The sequence below is a fragment of the Perognathus longimembris genome, chromosome 3, assembly GCF_023159225.1.
Source record: "Perognathus longimembris pacificus isolate PPM17 chromosome 3, ASM2315922v1, whole genome shotgun sequence".
Lineage (NCBI taxonomy): Eukaryota > Metazoa > Chordata > Mammalia > Rodentia > Heteromyidae > Perognathus > Perognathus longimembris.
The window spans coordinates 6,637,442-6,655,659 of record NC_063163.1 but is presented as its reverse complement, the minus strand read 5'-3'; the positions used below and the strand labels follow the sequence as shown (position 1 = coordinate 6,655,659).

Below are 18,218 nucleotides of genomic sequence, written 5' to 3'. Positions count from 1 at the left end.
GAAAATAAAGTTCCCAGTGGATTTAATGCAACGATTCATTACACAGCACATGGACAAAGCAGTCCAGCCTTCAGTCCCTCAGTCACTTGTGTTTAAGCCAAAGATGATTCAAGCCAAAATTAATCAGAGTTCTTCCAACTCGTGTGTGTGTGTGTGTGTGTGTGTGTGTGTGTGTGTGTGTGTTGTATGCACGTTCTAGGTAATTATCATCTTTTAAAGCAACTAACCACTTAGCCTTCCTTTGTTCTCTTTTATTACCTTCATTTCTGTGCAGAATAGTTTTGCAGTAGTGATGCTAAGTGTTGTTTGGGTTGATTGAATTGTCTCTTAACTTTTGATAAGCATCACGTGAAAGCAAAGCATTTCACCAAGGAGCCAGTGTCACAATATCACAGTCTCCTTGCAATTTCCTGTTACTTCTAGGAAGATGTTGATTTTCAAACAATAACCTGAATGTTGATGACCATTAGCATTAATGTGTGTTTTTGTTTTGCTTTATTTCTTCCATATTCAGGTCTTTGATTTTATTGAAGATTTGAATGAGACAGACAGCAGAGTTTATCTCATAATACAGTATTTGGACCCAAACTAAGGTTAGGTTTTATTGAAATTAAATGACTATTTATCATACATTTTCTGTAGTTAGAGAGATGTGAAAGCTTGCTTAAGGGGGCTACATTTCAAACATTTCTGTGTCTGATGTATTTCCATCGCTCACAGAGACAGAATGACAAGCATTCCACTGCTTTCTCTAATCCCACCCGCCCTCCCTTCTTCCCCGTATTGGAACTTTCATCTTTGACACTGTTACCTTCGTTCTCCATCTCTACCACCTTTATTTGGTACACAAAAGAAGTTAATAAAGTCTTACTGAACTAGAATATTTTTTCCTGTGGTAGAATTTAAGGAAAGTAGAAAACTCTTCTTTATTTCACTCAGTTTTACATCACCCCAGTTTTCATTGGTAACTAAGTTTGTCTATAGAAATCTCTCTGATCTCCCTTACTGCTTAGTGTTTAATTATCTTGGGATATTGTGGAAGATTGTCTGGGGATTTCTGTTATGTGTCTTCCCACATGGCTTTATTGCTTTAGTTTTTTGTCTCTTTGAGTCCAAATTTTCTATATAATCAGCTGGCACTTGAACATGACATTTCCATGCGTCAGTCTCCCAAGTATTGAGATTACAGGCCTGCTTACCCCACCTTGATTGCTTCTATGACTTTAACACTACTGCTTTTACCTTTATAGAAAATTTTCACTAGAGTATAATTTGAGGATTCCTGTGCTTTTAGAGGTCTCAGAAAACACCAATATTTGGAACTGCATTTCTATACTGAACTAGTAGTAAATAACAGGAAATGTTTCTCTTAGTTTCTTCAAAAAAAGACATTGAGTCACTGGAAACCACAGAGATTACCAATTTGTTATGGAAGATGACAATTTCAGTACCCAAATAAAAACTGAAATAATAGTATGATTTTCATATTTGCATTGGGCAGTAATAGTCTTTGAGAAAAGAATGCATATATCAGGATAGTGGACATCAGATCTAACACATTGTACAACTTGACTAGATAAAAAAATGATAAAGTTTTACTTGTATATTTGATTATAAAGTTTGACTTAAGGATAATTTCAAAATTTAAAAGATGCAAGAATCGTGCAGCCTTTTTTGGCATGAGCCATTGGAGGATCAGTTATGCATCCCCTAACTTGTGAAGTCTTCTGGGTGTTGACACGTACATAAATAAATAATGTTCTTTCTAATATCCTCTGGGTTGGAAAGCCAGTGTAGATTCAGAAACAAAGCACAAGAAAGAATGTGGTTTGGGTAGAAAAATTTCACTTCATGATGAATTTTCCCTTAGTTTGGAAAGATTAACCTTCTTGTTGTTTACGGTGAAGTTACCATGTGTCTTGATTGATGCTATTGTAAGATGTATAAGTACATTTGCTAATTAGCTCTATTTGGGGAAGAAAGTCCACATGTGTTTTGAATCCGTTTAATTAACATTACTGAATGTCTATTATGGAAGTGGCATTCATATTAACTGACTATTTTTAATTATTGAAGTAGCAAAATTGAAAGTATAAAATCAATTCAAGGCTGAGTTCACCCTCCTCTTCCTTCCCCCAGGTGAACTCATCCTCACGAAAAAAAAAGGTCACTGGATCCGATGATTTAAGTGCTATGTTTTACAAAGGATTTAAAGAACTGATCGAAATTTTAAATTTTTCCAAAAAAAATAGAAAAGTACTTTTCTAAACTCATTCTATGAGCATGTTCCTGATACCAAAACCAGATAAATATATGACAAAAATTAAAACCATATGCCACTATTCTTAATGAACATCTAGTTACAAATCCTCAACAAAATACTAGCAAATCTAGCAGTATGTTAATATACTAGTAGTACTCTCGATAGATGCTGAAAAGGCTTTCAGTAAAATTCAATATGCCTTTCATTATAAAAATGCTGAACAAATTAAACATATAACTCAACATAATTTAAAAAAACATTGGTAATAAGTCAGCAGCTGACACATTTTGTGAATTGGGTAGAACTGGAAACATTTTCTCTAAGATTTGGGACAAAACAAGGTGCCCACTGTTACCATCTTTGTTCAACATAATTTTGGAAGTCCTAGCCAAAGCAGTAAGACAAGATGTTCTCCTTCATTCGAGTTTTGTCTTAGCTGATTCATGGTGGGTTACATTATCTAATCACTCAGTTTCGCATTTCACACCTCAATCACTCATTAATTTTTCAGAATGTGATATTCTTAGTTACTTAGTTTATGGGATTTTTGTTGGAAAGACAATGAACATTGAGTACCTTTAGTATTATTTGTAAGAACATTTTTAATGTTGAATTAGCAAAGTAACCTGATTTGGAGGAGTAAATGACCTCCCCTAAAATAGTTGGCTCGATGCCACAGAAAACTCTTGGAAATGAATGGGGTCTTCTTATTTTCGATTTTTATACTGTAGACTGTAGTTAATTGATTACCATGTGCTTATGTATCTAACTTCTTCACACTCACCAGGACTGTTTACCCTTGTTCTTGGGTACTAAGAAAGCACAAATTGGGGGGGAGGGGGATGGCATTTATTTGTACTTAAACCCCAGAACAACTTTTCCTTGCCTAACACTTAATGTGTAATGTCAATGTGGCTTGAATGGAAAGCGATTTCACTGTTTTGAGAAGGAGGATGAGGGTGACTCTTTGCTCTCAAATCTCTGGAGCAAGACTATGTTAACTCTCCCTCCCCCCAGCAAAATATTTGTCTTTAGAGGAAACAGTACAGAATATTATAGTTCTCAAGTGTTTAATTCCTTCTCATAGACATTTCAAAGGAACTTAGGATGCATTTGGCAGGCGCTTTTCCTAGTGCAATCAGGTTGCTATGGTAAACCTATTATTTTAGGCAAAGCAGGACTGTGTTAGTAAAAGTGCTAATCTCTTTTCTGTTTTATGTGAGCCTCTAATTACTCTGCAACTATTGAACATGTGCTGCAAGTGTGGCTCTTACCATTTTAAAAAGTGGAAATAACATAAGTCATAGTGTTCTCAGCCGAAGCCACACCGGCAGGGCGTTGGGTGACACAATGCTCTTCTGAGGGACTCACATTCTGGATCAGAAAATCCACTTTGTTTTCTGGTTTTACAGGAAAATTTAAAAGGAAAGGAAGTAAACAAATTTATTTAAGTGATTGAAATCTGAATCTTACAGCATGGCTTTTTTTTTTAATGAAGCACATATAATGACAATATGAAAATAGAATGATCATATAGATAATGACAATGGTAATGTCTAACATTTGGTGAGCCGGCCCTCTTCTATGTACTTTCCAACATTCATCATAACATTCATCATAAGCCTATCCTAAGGATATTATTGTTATTGCCATTATGTAATGAAGATGACTAAGGTTTAACTTACTCTTTAAAAATCACATTTACTGGAGAATGTGCTCAGACCGAAGACCAGATGTATTTAAAAGACCACGCTTTTAAATGTTATCCTGGCCATGCAATCAGTTTTTCTTTCAAATATTTGACTAAGTCCTGAAAGATTCAAACCCGTGACACTAGCAGCTCTTGCCCTGTAGGCCTGTGTGCTCATGTGTTTTTCTTTATTCTCCTGATGATTAATGGTGTTTCAGCTTCCTTCTTAAGTTTGTATCTTCAGAATCTGGCACAAGACTTAACCGGTAGTTGATATTCACAATATGTCTTGTTTTTAGGGCTGAATGAATGACAGAGCAATGATCACATTAATGACAACATTTGAAATAGATGAGTCCTTTTTGTGTGGGATATTTTGAAAGAAATTAATGTTCCCCATATGAACACTTTAGTGAGAAGACAGCTCAAAATAATGTGTGTGCGAGAGGAGAAAAAGTATAAGGGAGGGTATAGAAAATGAAAAGGAGGAATGAAGGAGAGAAGAGAGGGAAGGAAAAAAAGGAGGTAGACATATATCCCTTGAAAACAAGTACCTCTGTCTTCATAATTTCACACAGTCAACCTTATATCAGTTTTAGAGATTAACATCTTTCCATATGACAATGCTTCTAGGTATCATTCCATATTCATTCTTAACTATTAAAAAAGGCAAATGGCAGGCACTATGTAAATAATTGAGAAGTAGGAGATGACTTTCTCATCTCTTTAACCACTGTCTGACCTGGAGGGATGAACTGCATGTCTGTGAATGACTATATGACCTTGAGCAAGTAACAGGTTACCTTCCTCTCAGACTTCCTTGTTTGTAAATCATGGTGACTGTTGGACTTGATTTTCCTTTGTGAATTTTGTGTCTATAATAGGCTCCAGTATTTGGTGAAACAATCAAATGACCATTTCTGCTGTGAATATGCCTCTGCAGTGAATATAGACAGAATACAAATTAATGGATAAAGTTTTGATCTTTCAATGTAGAAATGAGACAATCTGTACTTTGTAAGAATCTCAGTTACTCTTTATTTCCAATAATTAAGATGTTCTAAATTATCCTATGAAAAGAATGAAAGAACTATTTTCTCTTTCTAATACTAAAATAAGTATCTTGTAGCACATTGGGCAGTTATCCAGAAAACAAAAATTCTAAATGATTGTGTGTTTATTTTCCTCTTCTTTGTGTGAGTTTCCTTTGGGTATTTTCTGCAGTGTTCCATGAGTGTTTATTAACTGCCTTAGTTTTTGCTTATTATGGAAGGCTTTTATTTCTTCACTTAGGAAAGATAACTTTGCTGCATTCAAAAACGCTCCGAGCTTGAATACCTGATTCCATGTTCTCTTGTCTACTATACTGTTCCTTATATGGGGTTGCATTTATATGTAACTTGGTATATTTCTCTATGCCTAATGTTTTAATTATAATGGCATGGGTAGATTCTTTCTGATCTTGTCAGTTTGGAATACGAAAATCCTCTGTTATGTGAGTTCCCATCTCTTTTTCAGGATTTGGAAAGTATTTTTATTTCTATTAATAATGTGTTTCCGATGACGTTAGCTTGCACCTCTTCTCCGTCTTCTATTCCTATTGTTATTAAGATTTGTTTTTTAATAGTATTCCAATGGGCTTTCATGTTCTATTTGTATAGTTTTATTTTCTATCTTCATCTGCTTGTCATAAAACATCTACCCTATCTTCAAACCTGGTACTATCTCCCAGTTGTTCCAATCTACTTAGGAGACTTTTAAGCTGTATTTATTTCCCTTGAGTATTTTATTCCCTAAATTTCAATTTGATTTTTGTACAGTATTTGAATATCTTCATTGAGCTATTCTTTCACATACATTCTACATTATCTTTAGTCCATCAAGCACTTAAGTATATTTTTTTTGCCAATCTCAGGATTTGAACTCAGGGCCTGGGCACTGTCTCTGAGCTTCTTTTGCTCAAGGCAAGCACTCTACTACTTGAGCACTGCTTCTGGCTATTTCTGCTTATATGATATTGAGGAATCGAACTCAGGGCTTCATGCATGCTAGGCAAGCACTCTACCACTAAGCCACATTCCCAGATCCCTTAAGTATTTTTTTTTTTTAGAATTCATTCAGCCACTTATTTGTGTCCTCTTTAATTTCATTGACAATTCTCATAATTACTTTCTTTTAATACTGTTTTTGTCTAGGATTTCATGCACTTCACTGTCGTTTGTGTTCGTTTCTGTGCATTTTGGAGGAACCGACCGTGTTATCTAGTCTTTTATATTTCTTGTGTTTCTTCATTGGGAATTGCTAATCTCTGATGATCAGGCAGGACAGTATAGTTGTCAGGTTGAGATCCTATTTCTCACTATGGGACTAGAAGTATGGCTCAGTAGCCAAGATCTTATTCACATGATCAGAGTACTAGCCCTGATTCCCAGCACTTTTCAGATCGAGGTTAACTAGCTGGAGCCTTTAGTAGAAGGGTCAGTTGTCTACCTCGAGTGTGTTATCAATTTAGAAGTTTCCCTCCTTTGTGTGCTAAAAGCCACTGCTGATTATAGGGGAGCTTTAGGCCCTATAGACCTGGTTGGTTCCCACTGGCTGCACAAGTGCCTCAGTTTGTGTTCCTAGGGTAAGCATCTAATCCTCAAGTTGACCCCCAAATGTGTCAAAGGGTAAAGGCGCCAAGAGCACTGGGTTCTGCACAAAGAGGAGGATAACTGAAGGGCTTGGGCACTCTGACTGCTGTTTCAATGCCCATAGACCTCATCCAGCAGTACACTTTTGTTTGGAGAGCAGGAGTCTGCAGAAATCCTGTGTTTCAGCAGTGGGGACCCAGGGCCTTCAGGGTTGCCTGGCTGCACCCATATACTGGGGCACAGCTTGAAGAGATGGGTCTCAGTGCATTCTAGCCTTATCCAGAATTTCAACTCCTGTGAAAAGGTCAAAGATACCATGTGACTCAAGAGTCCAGACCGCTCAGGTTTCTGACTGACTTAACAGTGGACATTTGCAAGCTAGGAGAACTTGGAAGCTGAATACGCAAGGCCATCTGCTGCTCAGACACAGTGGGAGGATGTGTCACGATTCCCTGAGCCATGGATATCACATCTTAGGCCCTACTTTAAGATGGCATTTTTCTATAACCTTCCCAAGTTAGAGGAGTAATGCAATAGCTTCCTTCAACACTGAAGCAGTCACTTCTTAAGAGAATCCTGCAGTGGGTTTAATGCTGATATAAGTGTTGACTTATCCTGTAACTAGAATTGTCAAACTAGCCTCAGGGCAGTCCGACTGACCTTGTGATCAAACTTTGAGCTTCCCCCACACTTCCCTGAGAACCAGGAATAGTGCTAGGAGCTCTTTGCTGCCTTTCTTTGGTGCCTTGTCCTGCCACCTCTTTTATAATTTCGGATGCGCTTCCTCTCTTTCTTTAGAATGTAGTTTCTCCTGTGTTACCTGACTCCTCTCATTCATGGAGTCAAAATTGTGGATCCTTCTAACATGCCATCTATCAACATAATGCTTTGAAGTATGTATTAATTATACATTGCTCAACCAAAGCATGTTTTACTATACCATGCACACTTACCCATGTTGTGTGGTGAGAGCGCTTAAAAGCTACTCTTTTAGTTGCGATTTTCAGATTCAATACACGGTTATTGGCTATGTCCTGTTGTATAAAACTGCTTTTGATGACACAACTTTGTCTAATTGGATATTGGACAAAGATAACTTTGGCAAATAACTTCATACCTCCTCCTGATAACATTGTTTATTGCAAACATCAGAAACCAAGTTCGTTAACTGGGGTAATAAATAAATAAATCTGTAAGTTCAGGCATAGAATTCTATGGACCATCGTGCCTGCGAAGCCTGTCAATACCAAGAATGGCTGGGCACCAATCCCTGCTGTTGTTGCTCTGAACACTCCTGCTGTGCTGTATGCTGGCACTGTGGACACGTGCTACTCTCCTGTGGTCGTCACTGCTCCACCACAGAGCCTGCACCGAGATGTTCCACTGTGTCCCCGCTCTGTCCACCCAGGCATATTACTGGAGGAGAGCTCCTGCCATCTGTTGAATGTAAAACTCTCTCCAAGTATTAAGAGCTGTTGACTGTCAACCAGAACAACCCTGCCTTGTGTCATCGTTACTTACAAAAGGGATGCTGGCAGAAAGATGATGAATCACCACATTAGATTATCTATAATTACGGCTCTGAAATTATATGACTCTAAATACTAGTCTTTCTTTCCTCTGTTAGGCACCAACTCCAAATTTCTTTAACAAAATACAAGTGCCGCAAGAAAGTGAATGACTAACAGCTCTCTGGTGTCAGCCTTGAAGCACCTTAGCATCATTTCAGTGGGTGTGTAATGATGATGGTCAGGCTAATGATGAAGGGTAACAGATGTCTTAGGGAACTATTACACAGCTGAATTTCTGGCAAACCAGGATGATTTCTGAGACAAGAGGAATTTTCTTTCTCATAGAGCCTTTGATGCTAAATTATGAGTGTATAAAATGCCATGTGACTTAATGGTGATGTGCACAGTTTAACGACAACGGATGGGTCATCAGTTTAGTCCCTGGCTAGCTGGTTCACTGTGGACAGTTATTTGGCATTAGTATGTCTTAGTTTCCTGCTTTGTAGTAACGCTGGCCAATGTGTGCTATTATAAAACCAAAATGATGTCAGCAAGGAATTATAATGCTGGTCTTGTCGTGATAGCCCTAGAAACAATGACAAAAATCATTGTAATCTTGCTAGTTAAGAAATACACTATGAACCAATGTCATCCCCCACCCCTCCAAAATGGTTTTTAAATTTTAAGTTAAAAATTATAAAATGTTTGGGTCATGGGTCATGTATCTTGTTATAATACTTAATGTGAAATTGAGTTCCATGCACTACAAAAATGACTACAAATAATCTCTAAAGGAGTAACCTCTCAAGAACAGTTTTCTTTAATGAAAAGATTTTTTTTAAATAAATAACCATATTATATTAAGTCAGGTCAAAAAACACAAAGCCAATCAATTATTTAAAGCCGTACCATCCAACGAAATTGAATATGAAACGGGAAGAGAATTTTGTGGTGGAACTAGTGTTCACAGGAGAGTCAAACAAAAGGGGAATAGCAAACACCAAGTGTTGTCTGAGCCAGCCTTCATCCGGCTAGCTCCTGACCCGCTCAGCGTTTGGACTTGATCTTCAGCGGAGGGTAGGAAAGATGAAAGCTTGATCAGCAGTGCACGGTAGAGAGGTCAGAAAAATCATCGGCTGAGCCGTTCAAGAGATCTGAGTTTCCTACTTAGCCTGCTTTCTGGAAGATGGCTCTGAGACTGTCACGTACCTTACCCGTGTGCTTTTTCTCTTGATACTTTTCAGGCAAATGTGAATGTGGCAAATGCACTTGCTACCCCCCGGGAGACGGCAGGGTCTATGGCAAGACCTGCCAGTGTGACGACCGGCGCTGCGAGGACCTGGAGGGTGTGGTCTGTGCAGGTGGTAACTCTTCCTCAACCCCATGCCTTCCCCCCCACCCCCAGTGCGAAACCCGCTTCACCTTCTCCCCTCACTTCACTCCTCTTTCCAAATCGCTGAGGAGAGTAAGATCAACAAAACCTAGCGTATCATTAGCCTAAAAGCAATGGACAGTGAGGCTAGTGGTGACTTTATGTTCTTGAATTCTTGATTTCGAGGTGTTTGAAAGTACACCGTGCACTTTTGATAAAAGGGATCATTGTGCGCCTTCAATAAAAAAAAAGGTCACAGGGTCTGAACGAAGTGGTAAGGACTGGGATGCTTTGTGCTCCACTTTTTCTTTTCTTCCTTTACTCATACACACGGAGGGAGGGAGGAAGTAACACACACAGACTTGGAAAAAGAGCAGTCATCCTGCACTGTAAAGTCAAGATGATAGTTCTCCAACCCATACTAAAATCTCATAAACCCAAAGAGAGAGAGAGAGAGAAAGAGAGAGAGAGAGATTGCAGAAACAAAAGTGAGAGTTTCAGAAGTGGGCTCATCCTGAACATCACCCAGAGGAAGAGCAGAGCTGCAGATCACGACTCGGGACTGACTCGGGGCCTCATGCTTGCTAGGCAGGTTCTCCACCATTTGAGTCAAGTGCTCAGCCCTTTCAGCTACTTTTCAGGTAAGGTTTTGCAGGGGTTTCCCCGGAGTCAGCCTTGGATCATGACCCTTGAACCTAGGGTTCTTGCGTGCCTGGGATCGCAGATGCATGCCAACATACCTGACTTGCTGATTGAAATGAGTTCTCACTGACTTTTGCCTGGGGTGGCCTAGTAGTGTGATCTTCCCAATATCTGCCTCATGGAGTAGCCACTCTTCATGGCATTGGGTTTCAGTCTTGAAACACTTCCTATTGTAGAAATCAGTGCAGGGGCTCTTCTGGGTTTTCAGTGAAATTGAAATGAAAGGGATGTGAAAGCCCATGAAGACAGTATCTGTCAGATATAATAGTTCAAGTGCATTGGACTTTACATTATCAGAAAACTCCAAAGCATACATTTTCTTTATGGACATCTGGAGGTGAATACACATCTTTAGACTACCTGACATCTCTATAGACCATCTGTCATCTATCAGCTATCTTTCCACCTGCCCTACATACCTACGTACTTGTCGAATTACCTGCGTACTAGCTAGCTCAATAACCTATCCTTTCTATGACCTATTGCAATACACCTGCAGTTCGAACAAGCATAGCTTCTTCTCTTTGCCTTTGAGTCATGCAGAAGTGTTATTTTTCCAGTAACTGTTGTACACAGCAAATGCCAGGCTGCCATCAAGCAGTGATCTTGGGGCTTCTCTGCTCTCTTTCTTTCACACATGGTAATGTGAATGAGCATAAAAGAATTACTATATCACAATTGAAAATGCAGGTCCATAACTTGACCTTCAAGGTTTAATTCACTAGATTGACCTCAAATTTTTCATATTATGAAAATATTATTTCTTTAGGTTAGGTCCTTCTTTCACATTGTATTAGTTATTGGAAATATCAAAGTAGATTATAGTTCTTTGTGTTTGCTAAGACACATGTTGTATATAAATGCATTTAATTCTCACAAATCTATAAAACACATTGTATATAGTATGCATTATATAATATACATTATATATGTATGTATACATATCCCTGGCCTCTGGATATGGAATACATATCTCTACTCCTTATCTTAGTCCTCTCTCTGACCTGCCGTATTAATCTCTTATAAGCCTCCTTATACAATGTCTTCAGAGAAGTGGTTAAGGCAAATGGGTTTGTTGACACCTGTTATACCTTCATACCCATTAAATTATAACTTTTCCTTCCATAAGCCTCTCTTAGTCTCCAGTTGTAAGGAGAAAATCAAAACTGAAAAATAATTTGTTCAACATATATGCTATACATTATGGAAGCATCACAATGAAATTCTCCATTGATATTAATGTATGCTACTTCAAAATAAAAATTAAATAAATGAAAACAACCTGTCTCCCTGGTAGGAAAGATCAGATGCAGAGTGGGTAAGTGAGACATCTTACATCTTTGACCTTTTCTCAGTGATGTGTGTTGAGCATCTACACAGAGTTGCCGGTGTCTCTGGAAGAATATACTTCTATGAGCCAAACTAGCAAAATCCAGTGCATAAATCAGAGCAGCCATCAATGGATTTACAAGAGGCAGAATGTAGATATTAGGGATGAGAGATAGACATGCTTTACCTGCATGGAGGCAGTAGAGTTGGAGTCACTGGGACTTTAGGAAACGTGGACAACACACTGGTAAAGTCATTTGCCCCGTTATGAGAGATGATAGCCTTGCTAAGCACTGGTGGCTCACACCTGTAATCCTAGCTACTTGGGAAGCTGAGATCTCAGGATCACAATTCAAAGCCAGCCTGTACAGAAACATCCATGAGACTCTTATATCCAATTAAACAGCAAAACATAGAAGTAGAGATGTGGCTCAAGTGGTAGAGCAGAAAAAGGCCAAGTGAGGACATGAGGCCGATATTGGCACACAAAAATAAGTTGCCAATCTTGTTAAATTCCTGGTTCTGATTCCCTGAAAAGACAGAATTCCAAATAGTACCTGAAGACCTCAGTCATCTTAATGTTGACCTAAGACTGAGAAATTTCAACTGCATAAGAGAGAATTGTGAGTCAACTGTAAGTGACAAATGACAATGTTTTCATTTCCAGAAATCTCCTAACTGGCCACCGCATTTCCCCTTGTGGAGGTGCTTCATGAATCAGCAGCAGAGACTGGCCTAAGTCAGAGAGGAAGCTGTGTGAAGGCAGGTGCCTCCACATCTGTGTGGTCAGAGTCTCTCATCTGCCTGCATCTGGGCTGTCATCTGTGGAGAATCTAAACCTCCATTACACAGGTTGTCATGCCCACAATCTGCTCGAAGCTCCTTCTGGAGCTCCATCCGTTTCTGAGTTTTTGTCGGTTAATTGATAAGTCTTACAGGCTCTCCTATCCAGGCTGGCACAGACTTTCCTACCCACGCTGGCTTTGAACCACTCTCCTAAGATTTCAGCCTCCCGAACAGCTAAGATTACAGGTGTGAGCCACCAGCTTCCCCGTCAAGTATGTCTACATTTAAGGAAAAAAAAAAAAACACCAAACATTTTCTTCATAAAAGGCAACAAAGAATGGTGAAATTGGGTTTTTGTGATTTGTCGTTTTCCTTATCCTTTGCCATCTTACCTTCCCTTCTGAAGAGCTCTGCCATTCTCCCATTGCTCTTCCAGGTTGTATCCCGGAGGAAGCCTTGGCGAGGTTATTTACTATTTCCTCTGTGTGGCACATGCCACCCCATGGCTCGATGTCTGTGCTGTGCTCTAAGTACGCCTGCTTCTTTTCTTCAAGTCTTTGCACAGTCCTCATGGATATAATGGATCTCCCTCCCATCCCATCCCTCTCTCTTCCCATCCCCGCCTCCTCCCCCTCTTAGGTTATTGTGTCTTCCACCACAGGATAAAAGACCTTCTTTTAAATAGGCTATGAATGAAGGGACTCACCAACAAGTGAAGGAGAGAGAGAAATGAGAAGATTTTTCAGTTTCAGATCAGGGAACTGCCAACTTGAAATTGCATCCGTCTTGGACTTTGAATGGCTTATATCTGGATATGTGGGAATTAGATGTGAGGAACATTTTAGATCTGGGAAGGCTGAGGAAAAAGCAGAGGTGAAAAAATATTTGTGATATTGAAGGAACATATTTCACTTTCTTGCGTCTGTAGTTTTCTCAGTTCTCTTGAACCTGACCTTGAGACGGTTATATTTACTCTTGATTTGGGATATAAAGTATTTTATCTCCATTTATTATACTTTGTTCATCTTTACATACCACGGAACTTAAAATAGTAACACTAATGCTTCATTTTCAATATTTAAAAACTAAAACATAGAGAACAAGATAAAAAGCACCTAGAAACAAATCATCAAAGATAATATCCAATGATATTTTGTATTTCTGTTTATTTGAGGGGTAGAGCTCTCCAAAGCCAGATTTATGAATCTTCTTGGGATGCCTGATTATTTGTCTGGAGAAAACCCACATTTTCTGCTACACTCAAGTACATTAATGGCATATGTGCATGCGTTCTTCTGGACATTCTTCTATTAGTATAGGGGCCTGAACGCAGGAACTTGTGTTCCTGCTTGGGTTTTTCACTCAAAACTGGTCCTCTCTCATTTGAGTAAGACCTCCACTCTGGAAGTTAACTACTTTTTGTTGGTTAATTGTCGATAAGAGTCTCTTGGGTTTGTCTGCCTATGCTAGCTTCCAACATTGACCGTCACATCTCAGTCTCCCATCTCAGTTGCTACGATTACAGACATGAGCCACCAGTGCCTGGCTTTGCAGTCTCCTTATTAGATATGAGTTGAAGTAATCACTTTTCTCTTGAAATAAATGAGGAAAGGAAGCAAAATGTGCATGTGCTTAGTACTCAGATAGACCAGGGTTTGAATTTTTTTTCCCCTCAAAGTACTAGTTTATTTAAAGTACAAAGAATTTCATGGAAAATTTTTTTCTTCAGAGTGTGTGTGTGTGTGTGTGTGTGTGTGTGTGTGTGTGTGTGTTATTGGACTTTACTTGGGTTTTTTTTTTTGCTTTTTTATTGATTTTGTAGAGTTGACATATAAAGAGGTTACAGTTATGTGAATCAGGTAATGCATAATGAGTATAAATCATTTTCCACATAGTGTCTAATATCGTTGTTGTATTTGTTATCCTTGTTCTACCTTTTATATGCCCCCTTTTACCCCCCCAATACAAAATAACAAATAAGACAAAAGAAAAAGGAAACAAAAACAGCAACAATGACAACCAAAGAACATCTCTTTGTTTCCTTTTCTTGGAATTCACTTCATAGAATATTATTTTATATGATCATCCATACATAGTTATTGAACCTTTGTCCTCCAATCCTATGCATAGCCTTCTTTGGCCTCTGTGTGTTAATGTCTAGAGTCCTATATATTTTATCATGTCCCAGTGTTATTTATTTATTATAGTCATTCAGTGTGTTTACTTGTAGATTTATAGTTACCACATTCTAGTTACCACAAATGAGGGAAACCATGAAGCCTATGTTTCTTTGGCTCTGGTTTACTTCACTTAATATAATATTTTTCCAAGCCTTAATATAATATTTTCCAATATTTTTGATGGATAAGTATAATTACATAGTGTGTGTGTGTCTGTCTGTCTGTCTGTGACATTTTCTTGATCCATCTGTCTCCTTGAATTCTTACTTTTTTCATATTAGCATAGAATCTTGACAGGCTTTTTGGCTTTTCTGTGTTGCTTTACTCATATGTACAACAGGAGTAACAACTCCCAGCTTTTGGCTTGTTGGTAAGAATGAGACACAAGGAACAAAATATTCCTGGCTCTATGTACCAAGTAGATATTCCATCTAGTGGCCTAAAGGAAAGAAGAAGGCTGGTATAGCAATCTCTGCAGAATTATGCCTCTGCCTCAGGCATGTGGACCAAGAGCTGCAAAGTGTTTTAGAAGGAAGTTGGGACTGCCCAACAGGCAAAGAATGGCTTTTAGCTTTTCCAAAGCAATTAGTTGTGCCCCATCATCGTCAGCCAGTGATGAACAAATCCTACTCACATGAAAGTGTGAAATGTAAGAATACCATCCTTCTCACTTGGCTTCAGAAAATGAACTTGAGAATTACAATGTTGGGTTATTCCCTCTGCTTCCCCTGGGCCATAGTTTTTGTGGCATGTCATCTAGAAAAATGAACGGGAACTCTTCAAATTCAGAGTGTGTCCAGAGAGCCAAAGGTGGCTCCTGACTCTGAAGCAGGGACTAAGCATTTTAGCAAACAAACAAGTAAATTCAAAATGATCCACAAACTGTCCCTAATCAACAGACACACAAGAAGCAAGAGCCAGCATTATTTATCCACCTTCCCAACAATAAAACTAAAAATGATTAAGTCAATCCTGGTAGATCAGGATAAATTAGCAATTGTACCTGAGGGTGAATGTAAGTAATTTCATAATTTAAAGCAGTTCAGTTTTGATTACACTAAAATTACAACCTCAAAAGGGCCGTGAAAATGACTGGTTGAAAAAAGCCAGGCGATGTAAGAGCATTCTTCATTTAATTAGCTTGTTTGTGACTCATATTCAATCATCATGGACTGTGTATAGGTTCTCTTTAAACATGGGTTCTTAAAAGTTAAAATGTAAGTATCTTACAGATGGCATATATTTCTTATCAAATATCTTACAATGGAAAAATGCTTTTGTGTAGATTGACACTTCTAAGATTTACCCATTTTCATTGACACATGAGTTTTAGACTCCATAAAAAAACTATATTAATATGCTGGATCATGTTGGTTTAATTATTTGAGCATAATACAAGCTTAATCAGACACTTCCCTTCTGCATACATTTATCTAGGGTGAGAAAAAGAAATAGACTTCTTATTACTTTTCTTCTTTGCCCTATGTTCCTGGAATAGCTGCCCACGAGTCCAATTTAGAAACAAGAAGGGATAATGAAGAGCCACTCTTTAATTACACAATCAGTTCACATTTCTTTAGGGAGTTCTTTAGTTCTTCGACGCAATTGGAGAGATCTGTGTGGACTAAATACCATGAGTTCCAGGACACCGTGGTGTGACTGGATTTTTTACATGAAGAAAAGGAAGACCTTTGGCCACTCACCCGGGCAAGACATCCTTTAATGGAGACAGTGACAGGAGATTGTCTCCAAGTTGTACTTTTCAATCACAAGACTCTTCAAATTTGTAAGTGCACCCAATGGGACTCTGTTTGACTGAAGGTGATGGACACTATCAGTCTGCAGGTGTCACTCTGGGATGGATGGCAAGAGGGTGGCTTATGACTCAGCCGTAACTCTAACTCCCATGTCTTCACTTCTGCTCTGTCCTTCTCTAAAAACAGGACTTGCATTACCCTGCTTGTAGGCAACCTGCGATATGTCCATCTGCTAGGGAGAAAGAAATGGGCAGGAAAAGTAAAGAAAGCTAGCTGAGTTCATCCCACCTTTTGGAGAACACTTGTTTCCTGGAAACCTCCCCAGGAGATTTTCTCTTATTTCTCATTTATTAGCACATCCAGGTAAATAAAAGAGCCAAAATAATCAAACACTTTTCACACGGGCAAATTATCAACTAATCCAAAAAAAAATGTGCTTCTCTTAAGATAGATAGAAGCATAATAGGAAGGCAATACATAATGCGTGATCTAATTAGTATTCATTCTCAGTGTTTCAAAGAAAAGTGCCTTGGAGCCAAGAAATGTCATTGGAAAAGTCATCATCTAGAGTAAAACTTTCAAGGACACAAGAGTATGGGGTATCTGCTTTTTATTTATTTATTTATTTTTGGTATTTGCTTTATTTACCACCATAACCATTGGCCACTAGACTATAGGAGGCTGTTGATACATATTGTGTGTTTAAAGAAGCCTGGAAAACTGAGTATTAAATTTTAATTTAGTAAATCTAAATAGGTGCCTGTGGCTGCTGATTCTTGTATGGATGTCGGACAATGAGGAAATTGGGCCCCATCCATGGATGCTTGGCAGGGAGAGAACAAGACAATAAGAAAACAAAACAAACAAACAAAAAAACCCTACCACACTCTTGTCAGTCCAGATGCTAGAAGTCTCTCTGAACAGGACTGTGCTATGATAATCCATTCTATGGTAATTTCACTGCTGACACTGCTAGAGTAGCAGAGAGTTGTTCTCCATGAATAGTGGGTATAGATGATTCTCGAAGCTATTTTTCTCACTACGTTGTTCCACTTTACAGGCCTAAGTAACAACACACTCAGAAAAGTTGGCTGAAACCACTTTCGATTTCTTATTTTTTTCTGTCTCAAGTTTTCAAGAATATTTCACTTGCTAGCCTTGTTATATGGGACATTCTCCATTTGCCAGCCTATTTTGCTTTTTTCTCTCTGGATTTTAGTACTTGTCTGACTATTCCTCTTGTACCCTCGTTTTTAATGTTAGAGTTTTCCAAGTCTTATTTCTGCATGAGTTGGGTCACTCACTTTTAACCTCTAAGTGTCACTTAATATTGCAAATGCCAGCATTCTAGGCCCTGATCTGCCTCTGAGCTGCAGATATGAGTCAACTTCTTCCTTGAATTAACAACTCTATTTCTTAAGATCTCTAAAACACAGGAGGTTCAAAAACCACACCAAGGGGCTGGGAATATGGCCTAGTGGCAAGAGTGCTTGCCTCCTACACATGAAGCTCTGGGTTTGATTCCCCAGCACCACATGTATGGAAAACGGCCAGAAAGGGCACTGTGGGTCAGGTGGCAGAGTGCTAGCCTTGAGCGGGAAGAAGCCAGGGACAGTGCTCAGACCCTGAGTCCAAGACCCAGGACTGGCCAAAAACAAAAACAAAAACAAAAAGAAACAAAAAAACAAAACAAAAAAAAAACACACACCAAGGCAGTAGCCTTCAATCTCTTACTCCTGAAACTTCCGTATTTTATAAGTTGCATGATTATTTGGGCTGTTTTCTGCCAGAAAGCCAGCTGTTTCTTTCCTTCCCATGCTATATCCAATTCAATAGCCTATTGCTTATGGATAGATTCTATGATCAGAATAGGTCTTCATCCATTTCTCTGTATTGAGCTGCTACCACCTTACCGACAGCTCCACATACATGAAAGAATGAGAGAGAGAAAAGAAGGAGTCAAAGGAAGGAAAGGAAGGAAGGAGGGAGGGAGCG

The 18,218-nt window shown here is 38.7% G+C and overlaps 1 protein-coding gene across 1 annotated transcript in view; it reads left to right on the top strand.

Annotated features, from left to right (window-relative positions):
- Itgbl1 (integrin subunit beta like 1) overlaps positions 1-18,218 on the top strand; it is a 173,606-nt gene that overhangs the window by 143,929 nt on the left and 11,459 nt on the right. Inside the window, exon 8 of the mRNA XM_048341127.1 lies at positions 9,342-9,458. Coding sequence (XP_048197084.1) covers positions 9,342-9,458 — 117 coding nt within the window. The remainder of the gene's footprint in view (positions 1-9,341; positions 9,459-18,218) is intronic.